The sequence below is a fragment of the Heterocephalus glaber genome, unplaced genomic scaffold (genome assembly GCF_053883595.1).
Source record: "Heterocephalus glaber isolate CG9 unplaced genomic scaffold, H.glaber_assembly_v1.0 deba00000546, whole genome shotgun sequence".
In the NCBI taxonomy this organism is placed as follows: domain Eukaryota; kingdom Metazoa; phylum Chordata; class Mammalia; order Rodentia; family Bathyergidae; genus Heterocephalus; species Heterocephalus glaber.
This window is the reverse complement of record NW_028258147.1, coordinates 39,320,258-39,342,073: the sequence shown is the minus strand read 5'-3', so window position 1 is coordinate 39,342,073 and position 21,816 is coordinate 39,320,258. Positions and strand designations below refer to the sequence as shown.

The window sequence follows — 21,816 nt, the reverse complement described above, 5'->3', positions numbered from 1 at the left end:
AGAGATGCAGATGAAAACAACACTGAGATTCCACCTCACCCCAGACAGAATGGCTGTTATCAAAAAATCAACCAACAACAAATGCTGCCAGGGGTATGGGGAGAAAGGAACCCTTCTCCATTGTTGGTGGGAGTGCAGACTGGTGCAACCACTAGGGAAATCAGTATGGAGATACCTCAAAGAACTAGGACTAGAGGTCCCATATGACCCAGCTATTCTCCTGCTGGGTATCTTCCCAAAAGAATTAAAAGAATCATACCACAGCAATACATGCCCACCTATGTTTATAGTGGCACAGTTTGTAATAGCTAAAGCTTGGAAACAGCCCAAGTGCCCATCAACTGGAAACTGGATAAAGATGTGGTTTTTTTTTATAAAATGGAGTACTACTCAGCCATAAAGAATGAGAAACTAGAGTCATTTACAGCTAAATAGATGTATATTGAGGCCATCCTCTTAAGTGAAATAAATAGGACACAAGTGTAAATACCAAATAGTTTCTCTAGTATGAGAAACTGAAAGTGTAAATAAGGGTTAAAATGATTAAAATGAATAATTGATAATTTGAAATAGGAAGAAAAGTCCAAAGGGGTAGGGGTGATGGGAGGGGAAGGGGAAAGGAAAGAAGGGTAAGGAAAAATTATGAGAAAAGAAAAAAAAGGAAATGAAGTCCATGTAAATAGGGAAGGGTGGAGGGGGTGAAGCGCACACAGGTAGTGTGGAAAAAATAAGAACCGAGATCCATTATGTACAGGTACCAGCACCCAATGACAAATGTAAACGTTTTGTATACCTAAAATGTACCAATAAAAGAACTTAAGAATAAATAGGGAACACAGAAAAAAAATGGTGCAGGAAAAAGTGGCTTTTCACTTGCCGAAGATTAAAACTAAACCTGTATCTTTCATCAGGGATGAAACTAAAATCAAAATATTAAAGACCTAAATATTAAAACAGAAACACTAAATCTACTGGAAGATAGACTAGGTAGAACTCTAGGAGACACTGGTGTAGGCAAAGACTTTATGAACAAAACCTCAATCACACAGGAACTATCACAAAGAATCAACAATTGGAATCTTACCTTAAAAAGCTTTTGCACCAACAGAGTGAAAAGACAACCCACAGAGTGGGAAAAAATTTTTGCCAGCTGTTCCTCAGACAAAGGACTACTATCTAAATATATAAAGAACTCAAAAAAAAAATTAGACCTGCCAAATTTAAAGACCCAATCCAAAAATGGACATCTGAAATGAATAGACACTTCTCAGATGAAGTAGAAACAGCAAATACACATATGAAAAAACGCTCAAGATCACTGGTCATTCAACAGATGCAACTTAAAACAATGCTGAGATTCCATCTCATTCCAGAAATCAATGAATAACAAAAGCTGGAGGGGCTGTGGGGAAAAAGGAACCCTTCTTGACTGCTGGTAGAAATGCAGACTGGTGCAACCACTGTGGAAATCAGTGTGGAGATTCCTCAAAAAAATAAAAAACTACGGGTTCCATTTGATCCAGCTATTCCCCTTCTGAGAATCTTCCTGAAAGAATTAAAAGCATTGTACCACAGTGATATATGCACATTCATGTTTTAGTGGCACAGTTTGTAATAGCTAAATCTTGGAAAGAGCCCAAATGTCCATCAACTGATGAGTGTATAAAGATGATGTGGTTTTTTATACAATGAAGTACTGCTCTGCCATAAAGAAGGATAAGCTTGAGACATTTCTAGCTAAATGAATGCACCTTGAGACCATACTCTTAAGTGAAATAAATTGGACACACATTTTAAAATACCACATTTTTTATCTGGTGTGAAAAACCAAAAGTGGAAATAAGTACCAAAATGTGTAATAGATATTGGCAAATGGAAAGAAAATGTTCAAATGAGAAGAGGAACAGGGCGGGGGTAGCAGGAAAGGAAAGAAGGGACAAGAAAAAAAAAGAAAAAATGAAAATGAAGGTGTTGTAAATAAAGAGACGAAGAGGGGTCGAAGGAAAGGGGGAATGGGAAAAAAGAAACAGCAAGATATATCATGTACAGTTGCAAATTCCCTATGATGAATGTTATCATTATGTATATCTAAAATGTATCAATAAACGCTTTGCCTTAAAAAAAAGTTTACTTTGGATCACAGTTTTTGGAGAGACCTGTTCATGACTGATTGGCTCCACTGCTTTTTTGGCTATGGTGAGGGAGCACATCATGATAGGGGGCAAAACCTGAAACTATTCACCTCACTGCTGGGAAGTGAAACAGGACTTGAGCAGGGGGCTGGAGTTCCACTGTCCACGAGTTTCTCCCTCAAGGGCATGCCCCAGTGACCTAAAGGCCTCTCATTAGGCCACACCTCTTAAGGTTCCTAGCAGCTCTCAATATCTCCATGGTAGGGACCAAGCCTTTAGCACGAGAACCTGTGGAGGACCCCTTAATACGAAAACCATAGAATTCTGTTACTCATTTTGAGGATCATTCTCTACATTCTCATTTAACTGGTAACTATAGCCCCTCCTCTAATTTTACAATTTCAAGACTCCCACTCTTCAATTGGTTTTTTCTCTTTCTAGGTTATTTCCTATAGGAAACTCCAAACTCCAACAATTATTCAACCTCATCAGAGACACCAATCTAGATACACTATCATCTTTTCACTGATTCTCACCCCCTTACTTTTTCTGTATGTGCGGTAATGAGGATTGAACCTAGGGCCTTGTGCATGCTAGGCAAGCACTCTACCACTGAGCTATACCACCAGACCCTTAATCTGACTTCTTACCACACCTGAGATTATAATGCCTCCTTTGCTTCTACCCTCAACTATTTTGCCCTTTCCTCTCCATTATATTTGCCTGGCCAAATCTCAGTCCTACTGAGTGCTAAAACTGCTTGCTTAGTGCCCGGAGATGAACAATGAATAAGGCACAACTAACTAGTCTCTACAAATTCATGACCACTCACTGAAAGGTGTCCTTATAGTGCCTAGAAACCTTACTTTGATCCCTAGTCAGTTCACTCCCCATCACTCATAGCTCCTATTTTAACCTGTCTTCTCTTTTTATTTTTAGTTAATGACTAAGATAGCTAGAGTAGGCTAACCTGCTACAACAAATGCACCTCAAAAGGTTATAGTTCCAACTCAACAGAAATGTATATGCTGCTCACATAATGGAGTGTTCCCAGTGCCTGGTGCCCTTTATCCAGCACCTTCTTCCTTGTGGCTCTGCTAACCCTAAGGGCTTGTACTCATCTGTATAATTAAAGCACAGGTGCCTTGTCCAGGGTCCAGGTGGCAGAAAGAGTAAACCAATTGTTATGGTTTAGTTCAAGAATGACCCCCAAACTCTCATGCACCCAGAGGTTTGGCTTTCGGTTTGGATCATGGGGGTGCCATAGCTGAATGTGCTGTTAGGAGATGGGATACAGTCAGAAGAGGCAGGTCACTGGAAGTGTGACTTGGAAGGATGTATCTCCCTCCCTCACTTCCCCCTTTTCTCTCTGCTTTCTGGCCACCAGGAAGTGAGCAGCTTTCCTCTACCAAGACTCTCTGCCGTGCCATTTCTGCCTTGGAGCCAGGTGACCATAGACTGTGAGCCAAAATAAATGTCTCCTACTTTAAGTTGCAGGTGGTGGGTATTTTGTCCAAGTGACTAAGACACTAATGAAGGAGGCATACATATTCTCAAGGTAAAGGCCCTGGCTTGGCAGGGGCAGACAGAATTCCTGCTCACATTCTCTTGCAATGACTGTGCCTGACCATATTAGCTGAAAGAGAGGCCGTGAAGAGTACTCTGGGTTTAGGGAGAGAGGAGAAATAAATTGTGATGGCCAATTAGCCATCTACTGAAATAACCTTGCTTCTTATTTTTAGCATCAACTAAAAGAGACCCTCCATTCTCCCCTGCTATCAAACCTACCCAACAGGTCCCATATAAGTGGGAACTAGGAGGACTGGGTCCCTAGGTAGCCCCAAATAGAAAGTGGATGTTTCCAAGCTTTCAATTAGAATAATGCAGTCATAATGATCCTATCACTTAATTCCAAAATGCAAACATTCTTTCTTCGAACCTTTCAACCAACCTCTGTGGTTTTGGATATTGTTGATCAACACTCCTTCCTGGCATGCTTTTGTGAAACTTCAATTTACCTTGCTTTGATGACTTTGCATGACCCAGGGTTTCCTCCCACTTCTTACTCCCCTTCTCTGATGGCCTTTCTCATCCAGATCAGAGCTTCTCAAATTTGTGGTCAAATTTCTTGGGCATTCTTGTTAAATTGAAGATGCATGCCATAGTTACTTTTCTCATCACTGAGACACAATATCCAACACCCACAAGTTAAAAGAGTAAAGGTTTATTTTAGTTCACAGTTTGTAGAGGTTTCAGTCCATGGTTGTCTGGCTCCAAGGCAGAGCCGTATGGCATAGGGATGTGGCAGAAGAGAAAGGTCCATGGCATGGGAGGCAAGAAGCAGCAAGTAGCAGCCTTCCTTCTTGCATTTCATTTTTATTCCATCCAGCTATAAGCCTATTGGTTGGTGCCACTTACTCCCAAGGTGGCTCTTCTGTCTTCAGTAAATTCATTCAGCCACACCCAGAACTATGCTAATCCAATCAGCAGACTAATCCAGATATCAGACACCCTTAATCCCAGCATCACATACCCTAATCCAGCCACCTACAAAAAGCCCCACCTCTGTGCACATGAGACTTTGGGGGGACATCTACATATAAATCATAACAATGTGGATGTAGCAGGTCTGGGTTGGGGTCTGAGATCAGCATTTCTAACAAATCTCCTGGTGCTGCCAATGCTCCTGGGCCAATGATGACACTTCAGCAAGACTCGAGAAGAAGGTATTTTCCAAGAGTCTGCCCTTCTCTGTCACAATGATATCACTGGGGGGCTGATACTTTCCCATCTATTTTCTTTGTTTCTTTTTTTTTTTTGGTAGCAGAGATTGAACTCAGGATCTTGCCCTTGGGAGGCAGTTGCGGTGCCAACTGCGCTAAATTCCCGGCTCCCATCTATTTTCTTGCTCAATGCTCTCTCCTAAATTTCAAAACCTTTATTTCTGACTTCTCAGTGTTCACATCTATGTGGCTGCCTTGAAAACCTTTCAAACTCTTAAAATGTCCAAATCTAAACTACCATCTTCTCAAAAAGTAGCTCCTCCTTTCTATTTCTTATAATTATCTACAAACTCAAAACTTCTATTTGTTATTTCTCTTTCTACCCCCAATTAATCAATTACAGCAGTTGACAAATTCTGTAGATTCTGCCTGCACACTATCTCTCAACTATGTCCTTTAAATTCACCAATCATAAAGAAAAGGCTTTCCTTTACTTCTCTCAAACTTTTAAACCTTGAAAACTTAAAACACTGAATTAAATACAGATTCACCCACTTGCCATCTGTGGATCACTCTCCTTTGTCTCTGCTGCTTCTCAACATACTCTATAGTCTTTGCTCTTCCTGGAACACAGCTCTCCTTGGCCTTCAGGTGTGTCCTCATGCTCTTGCTGTAAAACCCTACCTCCCCACCTCCTTCAGAGTCAATCCCCCTGCCGTCTTCATGCTGCCTTTCTTTTCTGATCCCTCGGATGGACACCAGAGGTTCCTTGACCTTCTCTGCAGATCTTGGTATTTTGTATGGGACCTATCTTGGCCTTTACCATAAAGCTATTTTATCTTTGTTTTATTTTTTACTCTAGGAGAACAGATAAAGTCAACTCCCCTCTGTAAACCTCCCGCACTTTACCTACGTGAGGTGTTCTATGAGATGGATCAAAGTGATTTACGGAGACGATGCCGTGTAGTGGAACCAGAAGTGGAAGCCAGTACAGGTGGGAACCAGCTCTGTCATCAATTGCCATTTGCTGGAGGGCTTTGGGTTAGTCACTTCACCTTGCTTGTAAAATGAACTAGCGCTACCGACGGAGTATCTAGGTAGACAACGGGACACCACCGCGGGACTGTACAGAGAACTGAGCAGCGTTGCTTTCCCTAGGAGATCTAGGGAAGCACCATCCCCACTTCACACCAGAGCCAAGGGCTCTCCGAGACCCCAGGAGCCGCGGGGGAGTGGCCTGGAGCCCTAGTCTCCCGCCAGGCTTCCCTCCTTCCACGCACTCTGGGAGAGAGCCCTTCTCTTCCCGTGACCCCGAGGCCCGCGGCGACGCCTACGTGAGCCGTTTGGACCCTGCCAGGCCCCCGTAGCTCCCGTCTCCAGCAGGTGGTTCTGGTCCTCTCACCAACTCCGGGGGGCACGTAGCCCGCGAGCCTCCACGCAGCCGGCGCCGCGACCCACTGGGAAAATAAACAAACCCCGCGCGGCGAGGGCGCGCCAGGCCCCGCCCCGCCTCCGCCCGCGGCCCCTCCGCCCTCCGCGGCCCCCTCCTGCCTCCGCCTCGCCTCTGGCTCGCTCCCGCCGCGCTCTGCCCGCCCTCCCCGCAGCCTCCGCTGCGCTCGCCAACGTCCTCGCCGCGCCCGGCGCCCCCGCGAGCCCCCGGCCCCCTCCAGATCCGCCGAGTCTCAACGCCCGGAGTGGCCGCCTGCTGGGGAGGACGAGGCCGAGCGAAGGCCCAGTGAGTACGCGGCGGCCCGCTCAGGGGTGCGCTCCGGGGGCCGGGCTCGCAGGGCGGCGACTCGGCCTCGGGCGGGCGCTGGGCCCGCTGGCCCGAGCGCGGGGCGGCGGAGGGCCGCTCTCGGGCAGGGCCGCGGCGGTGCTGGGCGGGAGACAGGGACCCAGGCCCGGCCGAGCCCGGGGCCGCGAGTGACAGGTGCTGCTGCCCCCGCCGCCGCGGCCGTCGCCCGAGCCTCCGCTCGAAATTTCTGGAGCGACGACTGACTCGCTGTTTTTTGCTTTTCAGGTTTGAAGCAGCTGCTGCCTGAGCTGGGTATCGCCCGGCCCCCGGTCTTCCTGTGTGTAGTTGCGAGTAAGTTTTGGAGCATCGGTCACATCCTGCAGTTGAATTGGGCTGTCTTTTGGGAATGAGGTACAATGAATTACTCTCAGATGTGGGACCAGCTACTGAAAAGTAAACGAGCAGCATTGTTTTTTGGGGGGTTTTTTGCCGTTGTTGTTTGGAAGTTCTTTCAAAATTTGGGGAGATCTTTAGCATTTAGGATGTTTAATAAATACTGAACCGAAGTGATAAAATAGTTTATTACACAGCCTGCCATTTCTCTGCAACCCTTTTTCTCCTGTTACCTTAATGAGATTTTTCAGTTAAGGAGTAATGCTTTCGCTACAAGCACTGAAGATCGTTTTTCTTATAGTGAAAAGTCAGTGACTTTTTTCTACACCATTTGCCATTGCATCATTATATAGTAAATATGATTGCAACCAGAATCGTCCGGTTAATAAATTTGACTTGTAGCCATAAAAATATTTGCGAAACCTTATGACAAATTAGAACACTATATTAAAAATCTTTATAGAGGCCCAGGGATTTAGCTCAGTGGTGCTGCCACCTGCCTCGAAAGCGGAAGGTCCTGAGTTCGATCCCAGGTTAACCCCCCCCCCAAAAAAAACTATAGAAATCTAGTTTTTTTTCTTAACAACTTTATACAACTGAGGGTGGTAGTGGTTATATCCTGTTCAATGAGATGTTCTTGTCATATAGGATCATTAAAAACTTAGCTATATGATGCAGTTGGTGCCCTCAATTCCATAGACTTAAGAGCAAGAACCTAGTTGATCAAAAGAACAGTGTACCTGGGAAAGTGGTCCAGAGCTATAATCCCAGGAGGATCACTAGTTTGAGCTGACCTTGCCTAACTTAGCAAGATTCTGTCTCAAAAAATCCAGATAGCTGGAGATGTAGGTTAGTGTAAAGGTCCTGGGTTCAATTCCCAATACTACCCTTCAAAAATATTGTGAGCAAATAAAAATACATTCACTTTATTCACGAGGGAAATCCTTACATCCTTTCTCAGTACCTGTTTGTCCTGTATGCCTAGCTGGGGGGTAGGGTGATTGGACACTGGTGATTAAACACAGGGACCCTGAGCCACATACCCAGCCCCTCCCCCCCTTTTTTGAGACAAGGTCTAGCTGAATCACCCAGGCTGGCCTTGATCTTGCAGTCCTGTCTCAGCTTCCCTGGTACATGGGAGATTGTTGCTGGGAATTGAATCCAGGACCTCAGGGTGTGCCACACAATTGCTGTACCACTGTGTTACAAATTAATTTTAATTTTGGGGGGAAGTTTAATTTTGTTTGGGTTTTTATCGTGAGTGTTGGGGAATGAACTTAGGGCCTCATGAATGCCCCTCATCTACTGAGTCATCCCTCCCACCCCCAAGAGGATATCTTTGAGTGCATAGGTAGCTGTATACTTGGGGGGTATAAACATAACATGCAAAAACCCCACTAAGTTCAATAAACTTGTCTTCTGTAGTACTTGTCAGGAATAGGAAGAAGAGGCCTGATCTTGAAATCAGGACCCTGGGGGGCTAAGCATAATAATAAAAAGATTATTTTTATGGAGTTCCTTTATTAGTAGAAATAAATAAGAAATATGGAAAATGATATGGCTATTGAGGGGTGAATTAGAAATTTTAAGTACAAGAGATAGAGGGCATCGCAGGCAAAAGGAATAATAGCATAAAGATAAGAACAGGTTGACTATTGTGTTCAGGAAATTCTAAGTAGTTGGTTTTCCTGGAGTTCAAATAACCCTAACATATGCCATAATATTCAGTAAGTCAAATAATTGGCTTTTTGGATATTGAGTATAAAATGAAAATTTCATATACTTTTGACATCACTGTAATCTCAAGTATACAGGAATGAATGGTTTTTAATTATGGTAGTTATTAAATTATAAAAGATAATAGAATAATGAATACATTTGTGAGTTTCTTGTATATTTATAATTGTGAACTTATTTGTATCTTAAATTTTCACTTAAAACATTTCTGTTTTTTTAATTATCTTGTAAATTTCTTTTGTCTTCAACTTCTTATACAGTACTAATTTTCTTCTTTTTTAGAGGAAAGGTTTGTTTTATTTTGACTATTTTTTTGCAGTGATAAGGAGCAAACTCAGGGCCTTTCTGCATGTTAAACAAGTGCTTTAACAGTGATTGATACCTACTGCCTTGAAGTTTTTAAAAGGAAATTCAAAGGGAAAAGAAGGGAAATACAAAATAATTATTAGATTTCTTGCCTAACATGCATTAGGCATCATATTCATACTAACACAAGTATCTTAGTAAAGGTCCACCATGCTTTCATTTGCATTGTATGTCTTACTATATCACATAGGAATATATGAATGAACATGTAAATATCTAAATTTTAAAGACCAAATGTGTTTTAAAAAGAAAGAAAAGGAAAATAGAGGCGAGAGAAGAGCTATATTTGGATCATTAATCCTAATATACCTCAGATATGGCTGAAAGTGGAGAGGCAGAAGTGTATGACCCAAGACTGGAGGAATACTAACCTCATCCAAGCCCTGAAATAGTGTCTTTTAAAAGCCTCTCGTCTTCATGGTCTCTAAGGTTTAAAAAAGAATTATAAAGGAATTGTTGGATTATATGACGTGATCATCTCTTTAAATTCTTAAAAATTAATGAATGTAATGTTCTCCTAAAAGCATGCAACACAATTAGTCCTTGACAGTTGTTCATTGTCATTTGACTTCTGCATCACTAACATAAAGCACTAAAGTGTCTCATTGTCACTTGTGACCTGTAGTTACCCTTTCTAAATTTTGAAATGTAATCTAATTTTGATTACATTATGCTTAACATTTTAAGTTTGAATATACACAATAATTTTCCCTTTTCAAGGTGAATTTTTTCCTTGTAGAAGTGTATTGTCATTGTAGACTATTTGGGAAAATTGTAAAAATCATTTTTGTAAAGACGAAGTGTAGTAAGTAGTCTCATACATGTCTTTCTTTTTGGTAGGTAGACAATGTGCATATTTTCAAATTGAGTATGACTTATATATGTTATATTTCCATCTTTTATTTAAAGTTTACATTTCCCATCTACCACTTGGAAATACTGGTTAGTGTGTCCTTTGACATGGCATGCAGATTTTGCTAGTGGTTTTTGAATAGGTGATTTGTCTTTTTTTTTTTAAAGAACAGCATGAAGTATAGATTGAGCCCTTTGGTTGTCTCATTTCCTAACCCTTTAGCTGCAGACTAAGAGCGATATTTTTTCTTTAATATTTACTGTTATGTAAAATATAACACAAGTGGCTGCCACTCTCCTGTTCTTTTTTGCACCCTTACCCAGATCAAACAAGGGATAACTATAGATCCTTCTTTACATTCTGCCTTTTCAGGATTGAAGTATTTGGCACAGTGGTTGTTGAGCCTTCCCAGAAAAATGATTTTGTTTTTCAAGTATTTATCATTGGGTCTCTCCTCAGTTCACAGCATTTATTCTAATGATTTCTTTTTGCTTTTTCTTTTGGTATTTCTTTTCACTCATTTAGGAAATACTGTCTACTGGGTGTCTGCAGTTTAGGACAGCTGTGATTCTTGGAGTTAAGGTAAATTGATGTTTTCCTCCTGTAGTATCTTAGGTATAATCTTTAGGTCTCTGACTTGTGGCAGTGCCTGACTGTTCAACGACTACTTCATGACTAAACACCTTTTCATTTCAGAGATTAAAACCTTAGTTTCTAGATGGGGCACATACTGGTTTGAGTTTTAGAGTATGTTTTGCAGTAGAGTCAGACGTTCTCAGTCACAGTTTTAAATCTTCAAAATCTTTTCAAGATTATTAGAAAATTATGCTTGCATCTATGAATATAAATTTTAATGTACTATACTATATCATTAAATGAAAATGTTCAGTTCCTGATCTGGACTTTTAAGTGATTATTTCTTCTGAGTCCACAATAAAATTGTATTAGTAATAAAAAAAAATAATTTTTGTTGTCCGGGTATTCAGCAATTTATAGACTCTTAACAGCTCTTTAATACAAAATAATATAAATAGTACAAAATTTCCTGTGATAAAGTGAATTTCATGTTCATTTGAATTTTTTAACTTCAAGTGTTTTAAAATAGTGACAAGGCTATAATTGGTAAAAAGTATATTCATTGTTTGACCAGTCTGCATTGCAGCTAGATTTTATGCTGTTAATAGGGCATATCCCTGGCAAATAAGGAAAAATATCAATGTTGAGATTTAAGGCCGTTGGAACCTTGGTCAGTAGGAGATGATGGACTCCACTCCTGACCTGGTGTTTCCTGTATCATGTACTGCACCCTTTGGGCACCTGGAACATAAATTCTTCCAATAGTTCTGTGAGACTTCCTACCATAATGGCAGCAGTTGTCTGATGGAGTAGATTTTTAGGAGGTTGAGTGCTTCCTTTGTCACAGTTGACAAAACAATCTGAGCAGCATGTGCAGGAGCTATATACCAGATGAGGTTCCTAGCATCTGAGGGTGACTAGCCCAGAGGCCATGACTTCTCCAGGGTTTTCCTGGCTGTTCAAAGGCCTGGAAAAAACTTTTAGGATACGCTGGTTATGGAAGCTCTGCCTTATACCGCAGAACAAAAATTTCTGTGAGCTTTGGAGGAATGTGTTAGAATAGAAATTAGGAACATTTTATGAGTTCTGCAACTCAAATACAAAGTTCATGGTTTTGATATCAGATGTAGAATGGAAAGGAAATTTATGTAAGTTATGGTAAAGCTAGGTTGTAATGCAATAACCTGAAAATTCCAGAAGCTTAAAGCAGCAAAATTGTTTTCTCAAGTTAGTAAGGGACTTTGATCAGTATAGTTTCAGACTCTTAACAGATTTGACCAATGGAGACTCCATTTCAGCATATCCTTTCATAATCAAAGACACAGAAAATTTGGTGAACCACTGACTTTTAAAGCTTTTTGAGTAAGTAAAGTAAGTCATGCCAGTATTCAACAGGGAAGTGATACATAATTCTCCTTCAGAGAGGAGCAGTGACTATTTGTGAGAGTATAAGAGCAACCACTTGAATTTTATAGCCCCACATTTATATCTAGCGGTAGTTGTTAAACAGCTGTATAGAATCATTGTACCTAAAGTGCTCAAAACAACTAAAACTTTAATAAGATTATTTTAGGAAGCTACTGAAATTGAAACAGAATTACTGTTTTCCACATTATTTTTCAAGTCTGTAATTTCTTTTTACTTTTGTAATGTTTTCTCCCTTACACTAATTTATGGTGCCCTTAGGCTTTCAGGAAAGATTTAAGCTTTAAAATGTCAATATATCAGTGTGATGTCATCAGTGTATGTTGTATTTTATCTTGATGTGCATGTTTTTGGATACAAGAACATTAAGTATTAACATAGTATTATAATAAAAACACTTTGATCTAGTGACTGCTCAGTGACATCTTTTAATATCAACTCATGGTATTTCTTCATTGTATAATAGACAAATTGAAAGATTTCCAAATATTTTTCTGGATTCTAATGATGAAAATTTTAATACATATTTTTCATTTTCTTTCCTGAAGACAAACTATAGTATGTGGTAAGATTTCAAATGCTTGGAATGGTATGGTGCACAGAGACTAGTAAACTAAAAGCTAATGTAGAAAGTTTCCTTTGGTTGAGGGAATTTAAGGTCTTTTGCTGTCAATTCTAAGCCACAATCTCAAATCAAATTAAAGCATTTTTGACATATATGAGAATATTCTTTTCCATTTATTTTTGGAAGCTAGGTGTAAACATGTAGGACTAATGAAACTGTGTACAATGAAAAATGGTATTCCTTCTTTTCTATTATAAACCATATTGATATTGGATGTTTTTCATAAATATTATAGTGTATGTTAGAGGTATTTTAAGGAGAGGAAAATCATGATTTTTTTGAAATTCATAAATGAAAAAACAAACACATTATATCGATGGTGTTCTTGCAGTAATTATCTGTGAAAAACTTTTTTCCTGAGTAAATTTGTATAGTCAATGAGACTCTTGAGAGTGGATCCAAATACAGTACTACTAAATCTGATGTCAAGAAAAATGTTGTACATTTATGGTTGTTTTAAAATTTAGAACAGATTTTACTAAGTACATTTTCTCATTTTTTTTCTTCTCCCCACAGGAATTATTCTTGACAGAAGCATTTGAAAAGAAAAATCTGTACCATGGCCTCCGCAGTACTTAGTTCTGTTCCCACTACAGCCTCTCGTTTTGCCCTTTTACAAGTAGATAGTGGCAGTGGTTCTGATTCTGACCCTGGAAAAGGGAAAGGCCGGAATACTGGAAAGTCTCAAACTATGGGAAGCAAATCAACTACAAATGAGAAAAAAAGAGAAAAAAGAAGAAAAAAGAAAGAACAGCAACAGAGTGAAGCAAATGAGGTAATAATTAGTTATTCTGTTCTCTGTTTTCCCCATGGACTGTAAGCATCATGAGGACACGAAGTAATTTGTTCATTTGTAGAGTCATAGTACCTAGTTCATAGTATCCAATATTTAAATTTTACTTGAATGGATGGATGTCAGTTTATGTGTATTTAAAGTCAAATGTAGGAGCATTTTTTAAAATGCCTTTTTTGCCTGTAGAAGTGCATGTGTTCATTCCCAAAAGTTTAAAACGGGAAAGTCTTTTAAAGGAAGCAAGCCAGGTTCAGTGGTGTGCCTGTAGTTGTAGCCCTTGGGAGACTGAGGAGAGAAGATTGTTTTAGCAAGTTTAAGACCAGCCGGGGCAATGTAGCGAGGTGCCATCTCAGTGCCTCACAGTGCTTCTGGCGCCCACGCGGCTCACCTTCTCTGCCCTAGGAGCTTGGGATGGCAGCGGGGGAGCTTCCTTCCGGGTGCTGGGTCCAGCTCAGCTTCTCTGCCTTAGGAGCTTGGGATGGCGGCAGGGGAGCTTCCTTCCGGGTGCTGGGACTGGCTGAGCTTCACTGCCCTAGGATCCTGGGATGGAGGTGGGGAGCTTCCTTCCGGGCACTGGGACTGGCTGAGCTTCTCTGCCCTAGGAGCCTGGGATGGAGGCGGGGACTGCATAGACTTTCAATGGAGTTTTTAATCACCAGGAAACCTGTTTGCATCTGTTTTATGGATTCCATTCACTTCTTTTGTTGGGATTCCATCATGTTCCTCAGCTCCTCTCTAGATTTATTAATCATGTCTTGCACTACGAGCTCAATCTCTGCTGTTATCTGTGAAATTATTTCTGATTTCATTTTTTCCAGATCCCCTTTTGTTGCCAGTTCACAGAGTCCAGGTCATTGAGTATCAGAGTATTCCATCTCATTTCCTTTTGGGGTTGCTTTAGGTGATCTGGAAGCCTGGTTTTGAGACTTGTTTATGTGTCTTCTCCACGGGGGGTCGGGCAGTGCTATTGGGGTTGGGCTGCGAGCGGTGGAACAGTGGACTGGAAGTGCCTACCTCTTGCCTAGGAGCAGTGGATCAGCAGCCCGCAAGGCCCTCTGTGCTGGGAGTGGTGGAACGGGGGCCCAGAAGCCCCTTCCTCTGGGCTGGGAGCAGTGGAATGGCATCCTGGAAGCCCCTTCTGCTGGGCTCAACCCACACTTGTTGATGAATTCACATACGAAGCACCATCTTGCTGTAGTCTTTTAGATGAATAGTTACAAAAGAAACCTCCCCACGGTGCAGGTTGACTGTGCATCTGCTTCCGCACCGGGCACACCTAAAATTTTTAATTTTGTAAGCTTTTTAAACTGTATTGTTTTGCATTTTAAAAGCACATTGAAAAAAAACTGTTCTCAAATGCTGGAGGGGCAGTGGAGAAAAAGGAACCCTTTTCCACTGTTGATGGGAGTGTAGAATGGTGCATCCACTGTGGAAATCAGTGTAGTGATTTCTCCGAAACTAAAACTAGAGGTTCCATTCAACCTACCTATACTTCTTCTTGGTATCTTCCCGAAAGAATTAAAAGCATCATACCACAGCAATATATGCACACCTATGTTTATAGCAGCATAGTTTGTAATACCTAAATCTTGGAAACAGCCCAGATACCCATCAATTGATGAGTGGATAAAGATGTGGAGTTTTTTAAAATTCAATAGAGTCCTACTCTGCCATAAAGAAGGATGAGCATCAGATATTTATAGCTAAATGGATGAACCTTGAGGCCATACTCCTGATTACCATAAATCCAATACACATATTTAAATACCACATTGTTTCTGTGGTGTGAGAAATGGAAAGTGGAAATAAGGACTGAAATGTATGGTGGATGTTGGGAAATGGGAAGAAAGTGTTCATATGGGAAGGGGAACAAGGGAAGAGGGAAGTAGAATGGAAGGGACATGAAAAGTGAAAATAGAGGGGGAAATGGAAAGAAAGCTTTTGTACGTAGGGAAGGGCGAGGGCTTGAGTGGGAAGGGGATAAAATAAAATAAAATTTATTTTTAAAAACCTATTCTCTACTTTTGTAAACTCTTGTAGTAAAGAGAAATCATTAAAATCTATAGAGTAAACCAATTTTTGCTTAATCATTTCATCTGTACCTCTACCAACATCTGAAGTGATGGCAAAGGTAATATTCTGCAAAGATTATAAAAAACACAAATAAGGGCTGGGAGGGTAGTTCAGTAGTAGAGCACTTGCCCAGCATGTGAAAGGCTCTGGCTTAAATCCCCTGCCCTGAAAAAAATAAAACTACAGAAGTAAACTACCTTAAATTAGTCCCTTGTGGTGTAATACATCAGTAGTCCCAGAAACTCCAGAAGCTGAGTCAGGAAGATCACTTGAGCCCAGGAGTTTGAAGCCAGCCTGGACAATTTAGCGAGACCTGTCTCAAAATAAAAAACAAAAAATGGGCTGGGCATGTAGCTCAGTGCAATAGCCCTTTGTTCAGTCCCCAGTCCCACAAAAATAAAAAATAAAACCACAAATAACTATTTTAGTTGTGTGAGTTAACATGAGTATTTGGAGTAAAGTATAAAAGTGCTGTATGTTTTTAAAATTCCAAACAATTATTGATCAAGATTGTGAACTAAATTTAATATGTTTTGTTTTGTTTTGCTTTATAGCTTAGGAATCTTGCTTTTAAGAAGATTCCCCAGAAATCCTCTCATGCCATTTGTAATGCTCATCAGGACCTTCCATTGTCAAACCCCATGCAGAAGGATTCACGAGAAGAAAACTGGCAAGAATGGAGACAAAGAGATGAACAGGTACAGCTAAGTAAATAAAATCGCTTTGCTTTATTTTTCAGTGATGTTCAGCATTTCATCATGGCAGTACATCTGAATTCGTGCCACCACTTTTCTAAGGAACAGTTTGTACTGGATTAATTCACATATGTTTGCTGCTTTCAATAAGAATTTCTCTCTCTCTCTCTCTATTTTTTAATGTTTTGACAATTCAAAGTAGTATATTGTGGAAACTTTTCTGTTTTTGATTTTTGGAGGTTTATTTTGTTGCTAGGGATTGAACCAGGGCCTTGAGTGTGCTGAGCACACACTCTACGCCTGAGCTACACCCCTAGCCCTGTGTTGTGGTTTTTTGTTTTTTTGTTTTTTTGAGACAGGGTCTCGCTATGCAGTTCAGGCTGACCTCGAGCTCATTATGTATGTAGCCCAGGCTGGCTTCAAACTGGCAGTGATCCTCCTGCCTTGGCCTCCCAAGTGCTGGGATTACAGGCATGTGCCACCCACCAAGCCCAACCTTGTGTTGTGTTTTTAAATTCATCTTTTTTACAATTGAAAGAAGGAGAAGGTAAGTGAACAGGATTAAATTATTTCAAATTTTAAAAATTATATTTGTAGGACTAGAGGTCTCTTATTTTAAAAAGATCCTAAAAATTAAGATTTTGAAGAGAAATTTCCTTTTTAACCTTGACATAATATTAATGACAAATTGTTTCTTTAATCTATTTATATGATATGTAATTTTTCTGTATTTCTATCATATTAATAGCCACGTAAACACTCTACTAAAACCAATTTTTTTGTTGTTGTCATGTCTGGGAAAATAAACCTGGAGTATACTTTAGGAGATGTATATGTGTAAGAAATGAAACATTTATTTGCTTATCTGTTAAACTATTGTAGAATTTGTAGAGAGAGAGAGTTGTTCTAGTAGATGTTTAGTCTATTAGAGTGAATATTCCTATCATTCTTGGGCTATCAGTTTTAAAAGAAGTAGATAATACTATAGTATCCTCTTAATATGAGCTCTTTTTTTTTTTTTTTTTTTTTGTGGTACTCGTTATCGAACTTGGGTCCTTGCGCTTGTGAGGCAGGCAGTGGAACCACTGAGCTAAATCCCAGGCCCAATATGAGCTCTTTTAATTATAACATTTTCTTTAGGATTTTTACTGTATTGTCTCAGACTCATCATTATGAGTACAAATTATTACTGTAGAGCTATGACGTAATCTCCAAAAGACATTTTCAAACACTAATATACAGGATAAATCATCTCATGCTACGTCTAGGAGATAAGTGATTCTTTTTTTCCTTATACAACATTTATTATGACTAATTTGTGTTTGCAAAAGTGAATGTTATGATAAGCTACCTGTTTATATAGTTATAGAATTTACCAGTGTCTTCACTGGTAAATTGAAGTCTTCACTGAGGGGAGGGGGATACCGGGGATCGAACTTGGGACCTTGTGCTTGCGAGGAAGGCGCCGGAACCACTGAGCTAATCCCCAGCCCAGCTAAATGTAGTTATTAAAGGGAATATAACCCATTTGAAGAATTTGTCTGGAATCAGACCTCTGGTTATGAATACAAAAAATAGCAAGAATGTAGAGAAATCAAATAAGTATTTAAAATTTTTCATCTCAATAAAACATATATAGTTCCAGGTGTAATTTTTAAAAGTTAAAGAGAAGAACTTAGACAGAGTTCTTTTCTCTATGAGATTGAAATCACTTGAAGAAAAAATGACATGGTTTATGTAGCAGAAAATAGCAGCCGGGTGTGGTGGCACAAACTTGTAATCCCAGCACTTGGGAGGCAGAGGCAGGAGGGTCACCAAGAGTTTGAGGGCCAGCCTGGGCTACAGAATAAGTTCAAGGCCAGCATAAACTGCATAGTGAGTCCCTGTCTCAAAAAGACAGGAAATTACAAAGATGTCTATAAAATTAGATGTTAAAAAGCATAACAGACAAACATGTTGTTCTATCAATAAAAACAAATAGTTGGACTTACCCATGAAGAGAAGACAAGTTGGAACAAACTGCCTCAATGACACCTTGATCTTAATTTTAGTCTTTCCTTTTAGTCATTAGAAATTGTTATAGATTGAGACTGAAAAAAAGGTTCTGGCTACTTGAGATATTTTATATTTTGCTGAGATACTGGAAATTGTATCCAAGGCTACTAGAAATTGTAAAGAAGATGTTTACTATTGGTATCTCTAAAGCAATATTTTAATCTCATTTTTCATTTCATAAATTTGTATCAATTCCAGCATACTTTATTGCAGAAAAGTAGTCTTATATCTCTACCCACTTCTTTGTATACATGTAAATATCAAAGGTTAACCCAGGCCTAATGGTGCCCTCCTGTAATCCCAGCACTCAGGATGCCAAGGCAGGAAGGAGGATTGTGAGTTTGAGGCCAGGCTGAGCTAATAATGAGTACCAGTCTAGAATTTCTCTGAAAAAACAAAAAAAGATATGTTTTACACTTATTAAATGAGTAAGTTTTAGGGGCCGGGGATTTAGCTCAGTGGTGGCGCCACCTGCCTCAAAAGTACAAGGTCCTGAGTTTGATCCCCGGTACCAAAAAAAAAAAAAGTTTTATATAATATGCAATATATAAAACTAAGCAGATTATAGCCTAATAAAGCTGTTTTTAAAATGATGTAGAAGCCACAGCTTTAATTTGACTGTAATCATAATTTTCACTTATTTTTTTTTTCTTAAATTCTTTTTTTATTGGTACATTTAGGTATACAACACAATTACATTTCTCATTGGGAACTTGTACCTTTACATGATGCATCTTGGTTCTTATTTTTTCCCCATTCCTAGCCCTCCCTTCATGCCCTCCACCCTTCCCTATTTACAAAGACTTTATTTCCATTTTTTCCATTTCTCATCATTTTTTCCTTTCCCTTCTTTCCTTTCCCCTGCCCCTCCCACTACCCCTACCCCTTTGGACCTTTTCCTCCTATTTTGCATTATTGATTATTCATTCTAATCGTTGGTACATTTTAGGTATACAATATAATGACATACATCATTGGAAATTTGCACCTTTACTTGATCTCTCTTGGTTCTTATTTTTCACCCTTGCCCAACCCTCCCTTCAACCCCTCCATTTCTCCCTATTTACAAAGATTTTGTTCCTATTTTTCCATTTTCTCATATTAATTCCATTCCCTTCTTTCGTTTCCCCTAGCTCTCCCACTTCCTTCCTCTTTGTCCCTTTTCTTCCTATTTCACATTACCTATCATACATTTTAGTCCTTATTTACACTTTGTTTCTCACACCAGAGAAACTATTCGGTATTTATACATGTGTGTCCTATTTATTTCACTTAAGAATATCACCTCAATGTGCATCCACTTAGCTATAAATGTCTCTAATTTCTCATTTATTATGGCTGAGTAGTACTCCATTTTATTTAAAAAAACCACATTTTCTTTATCCAGTCTCCAGTTGATGGGCGTTTTAGCTGTTACAAACTGTGCTACTGTGAACATGGGTGCACATATATCACTGTGCTATAATTCTTTTAATTCTTTGGGAAAGATCCCAGCAGTGGAATAGCGGGGTCAAATGGGACTTCCAGTCCTAGTTCTTTGAGGTATCTCCATACTGATTGCCACAGTGCTTGTACCAGTCTACACTCCCACCAGCAGTGGAGCAGGGTTCCTCTTTCCCCACAGCCCCGCCAGTATTTGCTATTGGTTGATTTCATGAGAGCAGCCATTCTTTCTGGAGTGAAGTGGAATCTCAGCATTGTTTTCATTTGCATCTCTCGAATGACCAGTGATGTTGAACATTTTTTCATGTATTTATTTGCTATTTCTACTTCTTTGTCTGAGAAATATCTGTTCATTTCAGATGCTCATTTTCAGATTGGGTCTTTAAATTTGGGAGGTCTGATCTTTTTAAGTTCTTTATAGATTCGAGATAGTAGACCTTGGTCTGAGGAAGAGCAGGTGAAGATTTTTTCCCACATTGTGGGTGGTCTCTTCACACTGCTGGTGGTTTCTCTTGCTGTGAGAAGCCTTTTAATAAGAAGAGATCCCACTTGTTGATTGTTTGTGCTAGTTCACGGGCAACTGAGGTTTTGTTCATAAAATCTTTTCCTAGACCAGTGTCTTCAAGGGTTCTACCTAACCTCTGTTCCAATTGGTTCAGAGTTTCTATTTTAATATTTAGATCTTTAATCCATTTTGATTTTAGTTTAGTGCATGGTGAGAGATATAGGTCTAGTTTTAATCTTTGGCAAGTTGAAGCCCAATTTTTCCAGCACCATTTATTAAAGAGGCTATCTTTCCTCCAGTGAGAGTGTTTGGCTCCTTTATTGAAGATGAGATGGCTGAGTGTGTCTGGCATTGTTTCTGCATCTTCTACTCTGTTCCACTGGTCCTCAGGTCTGTTTCTTTGCCAGTACCATGCTGTTTTTATCACAGTAGCTTTGTAGTAGAGTTGCAGGTTGGGGATTGGGATAGCCCCTGCCATGTCTCTGTTACCTAGAATTGCTTTTGCTATTCTGGGTCTCTTCTTGTTCCAAATGAATTTTTGGATTGTTTTCTCAAGGTCCATGAAGTATGCTGCTGGGACCTCAATTGGAATTGCATTAAATCTGTATAGCAGTTTTGGAAGTATGGCCATTTTCACTATATTAATCCTTCCTACCCAGGAGCAGGGGATATCTGTCCATTTTCTGATATCATCTTCAATCTCTCTTTTCAGAGTGCCATAGTTTTCAGAGAAGTCTTTGATTTCTTTTGTTAGGTTGATTCCTAGGTATTTCAGTTTTTTGGATGCTATTGTGAAAGGAATTATTTGCCCTATTTCTCTCTCAGTGAGTCTGTCATTGGTGTAGAGGAAAGCTATTGATTTTTGTGTGTTGACCTTGTAACCAGCTACTTGACTGAATTTGGTTATTAAGTCTAGAAGACTTTTGGTGGAGTTCTTGGGGTCTTCTATATAGAGTATCATGTCATCTGCAAATAATGTCAGTTTGACTTCTTAATTTCCTGTCTTTCTTCCTTTTGTTTCTTTCTCTTGTCTGAATGCCGTGGCTAATGTTTCCAGAACTATATTGAACAAGAGTGGTGATAGTGGACACCCTTGTCTTGTTCCTGATTTTAGTGTGAAGCATTTCAGTTTTTGCCCATTTAGTATGATATTGGCTGTTGGTTTTTCATAAATGGCTTCTATCAGATTGAGGTAGAGACCATCTGTTCCAATTTTTTGTAGGGTTTTTATCATAAATGCATGGTGGATTTTGTCGAATGCTTTTTCTGCATCTATGGAGATAATCATATGGTTTTTATCCTTGGCTCTATTGATATCGTGTATTACATTGTTTGATTTTTGTATATTGAACCATCCCTGCATCCCTGGAATGAATCCCACTTGATCAGGGTGTATGATCTTCTTGATGATCTTCTGCATTCTATTTGCCATTATCTTATTAAGGATTTTTGCATCTGTGTTCATTAGTGAGATTGGCCTATAGTTCTCCTTTTCAGTGGGGTCTTTCTCTGCTTTGGGGATCAAGGTGATGCTTGCTTCCAGGAATGAATTTGGGAGTATTGCTTCCCTTTCAATTTCATTGAAGAGTTTAAATAGTCGTGGCAGTAGTGCCTCTCTAAATGTCTTGTAGAATTCAGCAGTGAAGCCATCAGGACCTGGGCTTTTCTTAGTTGATAAGTTTTTTAT

General features: G+C 39.7%; 1 protein-coding gene across 8 annotated transcripts in view; it reads left to right on the top strand.

The window, feature by feature from the left end:
- Nucleotides 1–6,214: 6,214 nt before the first annotated feature.
- LOC101714814 (G kinase-anchoring protein 1) overlaps nt 6,215–21,816 on the top strand; it is a 62,529-nt gene continuing 46,927 nt past the window's right edge. Inside the window, exons 1-5 of one of the 8 annotated variants that reach the window (XM_087204765.1) lie at nt 6,215–6,590; nt 6,876–7,001; nt 10,465–10,521; nt 13,082–13,340; nt 15,986–16,129. In XM_087204765.1, coding sequence (XP_087060891.1) covers nt 13,125–13,340; nt 15,986–16,129 — 360 coding nt within the window. In that variant the 5' untranslated portion in view covers nt 6,215–6,590; nt 6,876–7,001; nt 10,465–10,521; nt 13,082–13,124. Of the gene's footprint in view, nt 6,591–6,767; nt 6,786–6,875; nt 7,002–10,464; nt 10,522–13,081; nt 13,341–15,985; nt 16,130–21,816 lie in introns of those variants that run through there. The other 7 variants (XM_087204764.1, XM_087204761.1, XM_013078714.3 and 4 more) reach the window with 7 other exon arrangements.